The 12500-nt window shown below is 44.2% G+C and overlaps 1 protein-coding gene across 1 annotated transcript in view; it reads right to left on the bottom strand.

Annotated features, from left to right (window-relative positions):
- The window catches only part of LOC310771699 (xylosyltransferase 1-like), a gene marked incomplete at both ends in the record, with an annotated part of 34271 nt that overhangs the window by 17451 nt on the left and 4320 nt on the right, over positions 1-12500 (bottom strand). The window contains 2 exons of the mRNA XM_083664245.1: positions 2917-3119; positions 5121-5293. Of these exons, the coding sequence (XP_083520371.1) occupies positions 2917-3119; positions 5121-5293 (376 nt within the window). The remainder of the gene's footprint in view (positions 1-2916; positions 3120-5120; positions 5294-12500) is intronic.

The following is a 12500-nucleotide window of genomic DNA, read 5'->3' as shown; positions in this document are numbered from 1 at the left end:
ACTGAGTTTCCTGTTATCCATACTGAGTTTCCTGTTACCCATACTGAGTTTCCTGTTATCCATACTGAGTTTCCTGTTATCCATACTGAGTTTCCTGTTATCCATACTGAGTTTCCTGTGAGTTTCCTGTTACCCATACTGAGTTTCCTGTTATCCATACTGAGTTTCCTGTTACCCATACTGAGTTTCCTGTTATCCATACTGAGTTTCCTGTTATCCATACTGAGTTTCCTGTTATCCATACTGAGTTTCCACTAACTGGAACGTAGTGCTGGTGCTCGTTCAAAGAGATGACTAGAGGGCCACGTCATTACGTCACTGAATATGTCTGAATGCTTTGCAACATGGCTACTGGAGATAACATGGTTAGTCCAAAAATGTTAGTAGATCTTTGCAAATAAATAAAGGGAACATCTTAGTTGAATGTAGATGCTAAGGACTATGTAATTGGCTTGTTATAACCACTGACCTAAATAATATGGACGAAGCCATCTGCTATTTTTTGGACTCACGTTTTGCAGCAAAGTGTTGTTGTCGGTCGCCATCTTGGGGTCCTTGCGGAGCTCACGTGAGACAGCGGGTTTCCCAGACCTGCAGCTCCGCCTGCTATTGGTCCGTGATCGGCAAGCTGTGTGATCACTGGACAGGCCACCCCCTTTTCTATCATCTATTTTACTCCAAATGGGCGAGTTATATACAATTTCAACCCCCTACAGTTGTTATGAAAGGTGAAATTAACTATAGGCCAAAAACCGTTTCGGTCCAATCTGTAAATGCTTAACCACTCTTACAAAGAGGGCATTTTAACACAGGGGTGATAAAACACGATTTCAGACGGAAGCCCGTCTTTATTGTCACATGAACACACTACAACACATGCATGCGGCCACTACTACACACACTCATGCTGAGGGTGGCCAGTGAAATACGTCCTCTGCATTTGACCCATCCTGGCTTGTCCTTTCCTCCGGGGGGCAGGCCAGGAGCAGTGGTCGCTTTTTCTTTCCAGCGCCCGGGGACCATCATTGGACCATCATTGGACCAACTTCAGATGTTGTCGTCACTGGTCGGATGACGATCTTCTGCATGTTTTTAGTGGGGGGTTATGTACGGAGGAACCCCCTGGGGGGTACGGGGAGAACATGCAAACTCCACATAGAAAGGCCCTTTCGACGAGATAGCCCACCTGGGCAGTGGGCACTGAAGATATGGGGGGGTCACAACTCCAGCGCCCACAGCGTCCCAGGCGAGAATCGAACTCAGGACCTTCTAGCTGTGAGGCGACAGCGCTACCGACTGCGCCACCGTACCCCTGGACATTAATGATGTCACTTCCGAGTCCTGCCTCAAGTGGCCATTTGAGGAACCACAGGATTACTTCCACGACTTCCTCTGAAAAACCCAGAGCTAGCCCACTGGTTATAACACACATTTAAAAATTTGCTATTCACGATGTCTCCCCCGTGCTCCTGGCCACTCGCGGCTCCCTGCTCTGGCCACAGCTTCAGTGAGGACAGTCAGGTTCCTCGTGGTCACTGCGCATGTTGTGAATAGCGATTTAGACATCCCTTTTTCCTTGACTTTTATTTATGTCTACAAAGCAAATGTTACCTTGTAGTACTTGAGTTCTCCCCTGGAAGTGATGTTGGTATAGATACTTGTATTTAAGAAGCAGTATTCTACCATATACCTGTATGCAGAATATATTATACATGTATTATATGTAGGGAGACTTTTTTTTTCATCATTGTAAAGCCACATCACAAAAGAGGATATTAATGTGATGCGTGTAGTTTTTCATAGATCTAGCTTCTTAATTTTTCTCTCAAAGTGCACCAGATTTATGCATTCTACTTTAAAATGCTTCGCTCCGTGTAATGTGATAACTCCATTCATCCAGCCGCTCGTGCTTTTTGCTGTCTGCCAAAGCAATAATCCCGCCTTCAGCCCCTGACCTAAGCCCCGCCTCCAGCCCCGGACCTAAGCCCCGCCTCCAGCCCCGGACCTAAGCCCCGCCTCCAGCTCCGGACCTAAGTGTTTTTTTCTTGTTGCCCAGCAAAGAGTTGGTGCCACTCTGGAACCAGTTTTCCTGGCCGAGAGCCGGTTCTTTGGAACTGGTTGGAGATTAGGCACTTGGTGGAAAAGGGGAGCGAGTGGCCATTACAGCTCGTCTAAATTCAACTGGTGGACATCTGGCTGTATAGAAGAGATAACTCTCTCCTTAATAGGGGGGTTTTACTACAGTAATTGGCTGCTGCAGAGCTACATCGAAAACCCAGCAGACCCTTTATTCCCAGAAGGACTACAAACTCACATAAAAAAGAAACTACAAGTCATGACATTTTTCTCCCAGTAGACTATTTCCATGACGTCATGTCCACTTCCACCTAAACTGTGCGGCTTTTAATGACCTTACATTACAGGCTCTTGAAAGGGATGTTTTGGAGTGGAAAGATGACTTGTGGACTGTACAGAACACAGCAGGCCTGGGAAGTCAATAGGCATTGACCCCGGGCAATTAAGTTGTAATCAGTTCACCATGTAACCTATTCAATTGAGTGCAAAGCAAAGGAAACAGGACTTGGGAGATAATGTGTGAATGGATAGGGCTTGGGAAAGGCAGAGGTTCTACTTCATTGATCTGTTTGGTTGGGAGTGACTTATTTAAAGCTCCCAGTCAACCGCAGGGGGACCACACTAATGCATATTGAATTTCCTCCCTATTGGCTGAAGTGGTCTACCATTGTTTATCCTAAGGTCAAATATGTGGTGGACGGCATCGGCCCCCCTCAAGAGAAAACAATGTCCAACACAGACACATCGCAGGACAAGTCACCTCATCAGCTTATAGGAGATTTCTCCCTTCTTGTACTCTTGTGACTGCCTGCACTATGCTTTGAGGTCCCCCTCTGTTACCTGATGGGGTAGTCTGCAGCACTGAGGTTGATGAAGAAGTCCCAGCTCCAGTCCCTCATGGCCAGCAGGTCAGCCATGCTGCGGAGGTACATGGTCAGCAGGCTGGCACCGCCCCAGATGGTGGCCATGCGCCAGGAGGTCGCCCTCACATTGGCATACTGGTCAGCCAGGGCCTGAACCTGCCTGTGCAGGTAGTTGGAGCGCTGGAAAGATTGATCATGAATTAATTTTCTTTCTAACATCAACACTTTTCCCCTGACACAATGTTAACATAGAATTTTGCAGGGCTTGACTGGTTTCACATGAAATACATCATCTCTGTAGGCTGTCTGTGGCGTACCTGGTCAACGTGTATGTAGTAGTAGTGGGAGGTGTACCTGGTCAACGTGTATGTAGTAGTAGTGGGAGGTGTACCTGGTCAACGTGTATGTAGTAGTAGTGGGAGGTGTGCGTACCTGGTCAACGTGTATGTAGTAGTAGTGGGAGGTGTGGTAGATGACGTACCTGGTCAACGTGTATGTAGTAGTAGTGGGAGGCGTACCTGGTCAACGTGTATGTAGTAGTAGTGGGAGGTGTACCTGGTCAACGTGTATGTAGTAGTAGTGGGAGGTGTACCTGGTCAACGTGTATGTAGTAGTAGTGGGAGGTGTGGTACCTGGTCAACGTGTATGTAGTAGTAGTGGGAGGTGTGGTACCTGGTCAACGTGTATGTAGTAGTAGTGGGAGGTGTACCTGGTCAACGTGTATGTAGTAGTAGTGGGAGGTGTACCTGGTCAACGTGTATGTAGTAGTAGTGGGAGGTGTACCTGGTCAACGTGTATGTAGTAGTAGTTAGGGATGCACCGATATGAAAATTTTGGCCGATGCCGATAACCGATATTAACATTGCTGTTATGGCCGATAACCGATATTTACCGATGTCGATATGATCTGTATAAAACCACATTTTTATGATCATCACATTTTGTACATACTGAAAAACACATGTTAACACTGAATTTGAAAAAGTTATGCATTTCTTTATTTGCAAAGCCTTTGGAAAAGCCCATAAATCATAGATTTACTGCATTATTTCATATCAATGTGAAGAATTTGGCTGATAATGATAACCGATATTAACATTGCAACATCTGACCGATACCGATATGACCGATATGTTAAAAAATGACCAACATCGGCCGATACCGATATGATTGCCGATATATCGTGCATCCCTAGTAGTAGTGGGAGGTGTACCTGGTCAACGTGTATGTAGTAGTAGTGGGAGGTGTACCTGGTCAACGTGTATGTAGTAGTAGTGGGAGGTGTACCTGGTCAACGTGTATGTAGTAGTAGTGGGAGGTGTACCTGGTCAACGTGTATGTAGTAGTAGTGGGAGGTGTACCTGGTCAACGTGTATGTAGTAGTAGTGGGAGGTGTGGTACCTGGTCAACGTGTATGTAGTAGTAGTGGGAGGTGTGGTACCTGGTCAACGTGTATGTAGTAGTAGTGGGAGGTGTACCTGGTCAACGTGTATGTAGTAGTAGTGGGAGGTGTACCTGGTCAACGTGTATGTAGTAGTAGTGGGAGGTGTACCTGGTCAACGTGTATGTAGTAGTAGTGGGAGGTGTACCTGGTCAACGTGTATGTAGTAGTAGTGGGAGGTGTACCTGGTCAACGTGTATGTAGTAGTAGTGGGAGGTGTACCTGGTCAACGTGTATGTAGTAGTAGTGGGAGGTGTACCTGGTCAACGTGTATGTAGTAGTAGTGGGAGGTGTACCTGGTCAATGTGTATGTAGTAGTAGTGGGAGGTGTACCTGGTCAACGTGTATGTAGTAGTAGTGGGAGGTGTACCTGGTCAACGTGTATGTAGTAGTAGTGGGAGGTGTACCTGGTCAACGTGTATGTAGTAGTAGTGGGAGGTGTACCTGGTCAACGTGTATGTAGTAGTAGTGGGAGGTGTACCTGGTCAACGTGTATGTAGTAGTAGTGGGAGGTGTACCTGGTCAACGTGTATGTAGTAGTAGTGGGAGGTGTACCTGGTCAACGTGTATGTAGTAGTAGTGGGAGGCGTACCTGGTCAACATGTATGTAGTAGTAGTGGGAGGTGTACCTGGTCAACGTGTATGTAGTAGTAGTGGGAGGTGTACCTGGTCAACGTGTATGTAGTAGTAGTGGGAGGTGTACCTGGTCAACGTGTATGTAGTAGTAGTGGGAGGTGTACCTGGTCAACGTGTATGTAGTAGTAGTGGGAGGTGTGGTAGATGGCTTTGAAGAGGCGGTGAAACTGGCGAGAGGCTCGTCCATGGACCACCAGGACAAAAGCTATTCTGACTGGTTTTGATGGAAAGCTCTCCGCCGAGTCTTCCTCCCACTGCACATTGGAATTGGCTTTACCTAGACAGGCATAAAGACATCAGGATCTGTTTAATAATTACTCATAAAAGTTCATGCAAAAGTTGTATTTACTATATTGCATTGATACAACATATTGGCATTGTCAGTATGATCATAAAATAGGGATATGGATTGGATATGTTGTTTAATTACAAACCCACATTCATTGAAGCCATAAGCATGTGGCTTGAGGAATGTACAAGAGGCATTGTTGGCCTCAGAATGATGCAGTGAAACTCTTAGAGGGAGAACAATCAATAAATCTTAGCCTATATATTTAATTGGAAATACTTAGATAATAATGATAATTAAATGTTATTCTTCAACCAAGCACTGAAGTTCTTCAGAAATAGCTAAACCAAGTGGTTGCACAATAAATCATATTTTCATCATCATCACATGAATCGCATCATGAACATGCGCAATAAACACATCGCAAAGATTGCCTGAAATGCAATAAATAACAAAAATTCATAGAAATACATAAAAATATTGTTTTCCTTTGCAGCGGTGCGCTCCGCCCCTCTGCCAAAGCCCTAGTCTCAACGCCAGACCCATGAGAGTTCTTACGCTGATACACTACGTTACTGCATGCTGCAGATCTCTCTCTGGGTCTGGGACGCTTCCCCTTTCAGGTCGGAAGTGAACCATTCACTTGGCCAGTGATTGGCCAGTGGTGGATTCAGTCTTCACCAATCAGTAACGACTTAGCGATCACGGACGGCATGGGAGGCGCAGCCCATTTTTCGAACCGCTCTCAGTCTCTCATTGGTGCTACGACCTGTCACTCATTCAATTTCACCCCCCAGCAGCAGTGGCTGTGAACTGTCACAGACTCACTATGTAGTATGCGGAGCACAGTCAATGTAATATTTGAGTCTGGGGAGAGACTACCAAAGCCCAAACACGCTCTGTGTGTAGTTTCAGAGACTTAATTGACACATTCAGTCCTCAACTCTCTACCGTGTTAGCTGATGTGTGGTGAGCATCCTGGCGCAAAACTGGCTGCCGTGCATCACCCAGGTGGGTGCTACACATCGGTGGTGGATGAGTTGAGTAACAGAGAGCCCTGCTTGTGGGCATAGGCTATTCAGTGTTTGGGGTCTATCTTAGTAGTATTAAATCAGAAGGACATAAGAACTGTATAGCTAATATGCATACCGTAAAACTTCCAATAAGGGCCCGGGCATTTATTATGCTAAATCGAGTTTGACCCCAGGCGTTTAAAGGAGACCAGGCGGCAATTGGAGTCAGGCGGTTATTTCTTTATTGTACAAAATTGACCCAGGCGATTATTATTATTTTTTGTACAGATTTCCTGGTCAGCAGTATCAAAATGCTCATAATATGGTAAATATACCCCTACTTGCACAACTCCACTACTTCCTGAAATGAGTAGGGCATCTTGGTTTCCTGTCCTACACTATTGGATGAACTGATTAAAGTCAGGTGTGACTGATCACTGTTGTTGTGACTGCAGCAGTCAGGCACACCTGACATTAATCAGTTCATCCAATAGAGGGTATGCATGTGATGTCACAGAGGCAGAAGTCACTGTGGGGTCACGCCCACTGAGTCACAGCAAGACTGAGCTTGAATGCAGTAATCAGCCTAGATAACTGACACCTGCTGCTCAGAGAGGAACTTGACACTCATTTTGACACTCATTCCTGATTGAGGGGGCGTGTTCCAGTGGGTGTGCATACCCTCTATAGTGTAGGACAGGAAACCAAGATGCCCTACTCATTTCAGGAAGTAGTGGAGTTGTGCAAGTAGTCTATTGGGATCACTGAAAAAATAATAATAATAACCGACCGGCGCTTATGTGCAAAATTGAGGTTGACCCCAGGCGTTTATTGTTTATTGTGTTTTATGCGCTTCTGGTGTTGTCAATTTTTTTTATGAGATTTGGGTAATGTCACACAAAGCTTCTGAACTATATCTGAATACAGTTTTAGAGTACTGTATAATACATCCCTGCAATCGTTATGTCCTGAACAACATAAACTCCAAAGGACAGTGGTAGCTTAGTACAACAGTGTTAACTTTCCTTTCTGTGTCATTTACTATTATATCAGAGTCAGACGGTTTATCTAAAAAGACGGTAAGCCAGGCTACTTCTCAGTTATTGTAAAAATAAAACAACAACAACAAAATAGTCAGACTGCCACTTCAGCTCAGGTATGGAGGATTGGAAGCAACAATGGAACTACAAAGCTGTGAGTCACTCATTCATTTCTTATGTGATTGAATTGGAACTACGACAATTTGAGCCAGACACAGAACACCCAGTGTAAAACGATCCTCATTCAGACACACAACACAGTGTAAATACTATCCTCATTCAGACACAACACGGTGTAAATACTATCCTCATTCAGACACACAACACACAGTGTAAACACTAGGGCTGTCAGCGTTAACGCGTTAATCGCGCGTTAACGCGCGCCGATCATAACGCGTTATTTTGAATTAATCGCGTTAATCGCATGCCGCTATTTTGTCCCTTCGTCGCCCCGTACTTGTAGTCAAGCCGTTCGGTTTCCTGTCTCCTGTTTGTGCAGGCAGGCATGGAAGAGAACGACAGCAATACGCTTTTAAATGGATCGTTTTACTTCCCAAATGGCACAGTGGATAAGTCAAGAGCCGTAGTTTGCACCTTGTGTAAAACGGAATTAAAATATCACCGAAGTACATTGAGTTTGAGGCGAGCGATCACCTGAAAGTAGCTAGCAGCCAGCTAGCTAGCGCGAGACTCATCACTCATTATTCCTTCAGAGTCTCGGATGCGCGGGTCCTCTAACCACTGGGAGGTCGGCTCTAATGGCTTCACGCGATATACACGTTATCAATACACAGTTTCCAATACCGAGCCATTATTCACATGGAAGTGCCAAAGTTTTTAGCTCAGATACAGCCTTCTTCGGCTGTGTCATTTTGGGTTTCGACTGCTCCACAGCGCCGCCGCCGGAAGTATCTGTTCTGGAGTGTTTACAATTATTGTGCATTTATTTTCTATTCAAGATGCATTTTGTGACCTCCTGTCTACATTGCACTTCTATTGAATTGAAAATAAATCTAAAATTCAAGATCACAAAGTACATTTATTTGCATTAATTTGATTCCCAATCACGACACACTGGTAATAATTATTAATATCTAATTAAAAATGCTTTGCAATGCAAAATAATAGCATTTTAAACATGCGATACAAAGACGCGATTAATCGCGATTAATTATAATTAATCGCACGATTAATCGCGATTAAGAAAATTAATCGTTTGACAGCCCTAGTAAACACTATCCTCATTCAGACACACAACACACAGTGTAAATACTATCCTCATTCAGACACACAACACACTGTAAATACTATCCTCATTCAGACACACAACACACAGTGTAAATACTATCCTCATTCAGACACACAACACACAGTGTAAACACTATCCTCATTCAGACACACAACACAGTGTAAACACTATCCTCATTCAGACACACAACACAGTGTAAACACTATCCTCATTCAGACACACAACACAGTGTAAATACTATCCTCATTCAGACACACAACACACAGTGTAAACACTATCCTCATTCAGACACACAACACAGTGTAAACACTATCCTCATTCAGACACACAACACACAGTGTAAACACTATCCTCATTCAGACACACAACACAGTGTAAACACTATCCTCATTCAGACACACAACACACAGTGTAAACACTATCCTCATTCAGACACAACACAGTGTAAATACTATCCTCATTCAGACACACAACACACAGTGTAAACACTATCCTCATTCAGACACACAACACACAGTGTAAACACTATCCTCATTCAGACACACAACACAGTGTAAACACTATCCTCATTCAGACACACAACACAGTGTAAACACTATCCTCATTCAGACACACAACACACAGTGTAAACACTATCCTCATTCAGACACACAACACACAGTGTAAATACTATCCTCATTCAGACACACAACACACAGTGTAAATACTATCCTCATTCAGACACACAACACACAGTGTAAACACTATCCTCATTCAGACACACAACACACAATGTAAACACTATCCTCATTCAGACACACAACACACAGTGTAAACACTATCCTCATTCAGACACACAACACACAGTGTAAATACTATCCTCATTCAGACACACAACACACTGTAAATACTATCCTCATTCAGACACACAACACAGTGTAAATACTATCCTCATTCAGACACACAACACACAGTGTAAACACTATCCTCATTCAGACACACAACACAGTGTAAATACTATCCTCATTCAGACACACAACACAGTGTAAACACTATCCTCATTCAGACACACAACACACAGTGTAAATACTATCCTCATTCAGACACACAACACACAGTGTAAACACTATCCTCATTCAGACACACAACACACAGTGTAAACACTATCCTCATTCAGACACACAACACACAGTGTAAACACTATCCTCATTCAGACACACAACACAGTGTAAATACTATCCTCATTCAGACACACAACACACAGTGTAAACACTATCCTCATTCAGACACACAACACAGTGTAAATACTATCCTCATTCAGACACACAACACACAGTGTAAACACTATCCTCATTCAGACACACAACACACAGTGTAAATACTATCCTCATTCAGACACACAACACACAGTGTAAACACTATCCTCATTCAGACACACAACACGCAGTGTAAATACTATCCTCATTCAGACACACAACACACAGTGTAAACACTATCCTCATTCAGACACAACACAGTGTAAATACTATCCTCATTCAGACACACAACACGCAGTGTAAATACTATCCTCATTCAGACACACAACACACAGTGTAAACACTATCCTCATTCAGACACAACACAGTGTAAATACTATCCTCATTCAGACACACAACACAGTGTAAACACTATCCTCATTCAGACACACAACACACAGTGTAAACACTATCCTCATTCAGACACACAACACACAGTGTAAATACTATCCTCATTCAGACACAACACAGTGTAAATACTATCCTCATTCAGACACACAACACACAGTGTAAACACTATCCTCATTCAGACACAACACAGTGTAAATACTATCCTCATTCAGACACACAACACACAGTGTAAACACTATCCTCATTCAGACACACAACACACAGTGTAAATACTATCCTCATTCAGACACACAACACACAGTGTAAACACTATCCTCATTCAGACACACAACACACAGTGTAAATACTATCCTCATTCAGACACACAACACAGTGTAAACACTATCCTCATTCAGACACACAACACACAGTGTAAACACTATCCTCATTCAGACACACAACACACAGTGTAAATACTATCCTCATTCAGACACACAACACACAGTGTAAATACTATCCTCATTCAGACACACAACACACAGTGTAAATACTATCCTCATTCAGACACACAACACACAGTGTAAATACTATCCTCATTCAGACACACAACACACAGTGTAAACACTATCCTCATTCAGACACACAACACACAGTGTAAACACTATCCTCATTCAGACAGGAATCCTAGGAGCTATTCCCCTGGGGCCTTCAGGGTGGAGCACATCACTTTGAAAATGTGCCATCATTCCTCTCAGGCCAAACTCCCAGAAGATGCGTTAAATTTCACACAAATGACAACAAGCGTGCAAGCAGCAAACACGGCCCCATTCCTGACCTGCCAAGCCGCTATCAAATTAAACAATTCCAACCATCTCTGGAGAGCCATTGGTAACCTCACATAACTCCATTGTGTGGTTTTGTACCACCCTTAACCCCTCTACAGCGAACACTTGATAAAAACGTCCAACCAAGAAAACTCCCCCCGGAGCAGTACTGCACTGCTCTGGTCCACCGACTTAGTTTAGTTTGGTTTATTAAGTTTATTTGTCAGGGACCATGTGCAAAAGATAACATTGATCTCAGAGAGAAAAGATGCTTTGCACCAGATTATAGCAAATTGCTATTTTCCATCTGCAGTCCCAGGGCAGGGTTGCCAGCACAAACAACAATACAATATATTATATTACAGGGTACATAACAGATATCAACACATCTTCGTTATACATTATACATATCACTACAAATCATACACACATAATCACAATTTATATACACTGTAATACCAACATTGTTTAAGAGGCAATGTTTGTTTTTAAATCTGAAGTGATTACAGCAGATGCTGCTTATAAAGACAGGCCTAGTTGCTGAAAGAACGTGCTTTAAGGAGATAATGACTATAATTTGGGACTTGAGGTCCCAGGGGGCAAGGGGAGAGCATTGTCAGAGCTGTAGGAGTGAAGGAACCTAAGGGGAGAGCATTGTCAGAGCTGTAGGAGTGAAGGAACCTAAGGGGAGAGCATTGTCAGAGCTGTAGGAGTGAAGGAACCTAAGGGGAGAGCATTGTCAGAGCTGTAGGAGTGAAGGAACCTAAGGGGAGAGCATTGTCAGAGCTGTAGAAGTGAAGGAACCTAAGGGGATACGGTTGATCCCCCTGAGGCGAGGTTTCCTCTGGGCTGCGCCGGGGACCACGGCCAAATGCCCCTCCCAGCTCCTCTCCCCGTCTGTAATGACTCACATTTAAGGGCAAGTGTCTCTCTTTAAGAGGCGACAACAGGGACAACATGGAGACAGGGGACGATGTCCCAGTGCGTCTCCTTCAGCAAACTGCCTGTCAGTCATTCAAATTTAAGGGCAGGTGACCAACACAGCTTTATCTAAAGGGTGACTGCAGGGGCGAGGCTAATAACACGCTCGCCTGACTCCAATTGACCGTGCCTGCTGCCAGTCACTCATACTTACTTCTAGCTGAAATTGGGACATACTCAGGACTCAGGAGATTGGTACTAGGGACTATACATGAAATATCAGACTCTCTCTCTCTCTCTCTCTCTCTCTCTCCCCCCTCTCTCTCTCTCTCTCTCTCTCCCCCTCTCTCTCTCTCTCTCTCTCCCCCCTCTCTCTCTCTCTCTCTCTCTCCCCCTCTCTCTCTCTCTCTCTCTCTCTCTCTCTCCCCCTCTCTCTCTCTCTCTCTCTCTCTCTCTCTCTCCCCCCCCTCTCTCTCTCTCTCTCTCTCTCTCTCTCTCTCACGCAGTGTATCTACTATATGTATGACAGTGCAGGGGGAAATCT

Source organism: Poromitra crassiceps (assembly GCF_964638095.1).
Source record: "Poromitra crassiceps genome assembly, contig: HAP1_SCAFFOLD_1057, whole genome shotgun sequence".
Taxonomy (NCBI): domain Eukaryota; kingdom Metazoa; phylum Chordata; class Actinopteri; order Beryciformes; family Melamphaidae; genus Poromitra; species Poromitra crassiceps.
This window is presented reverse-complemented; position numbering and strand designations above follow the sequence as displayed.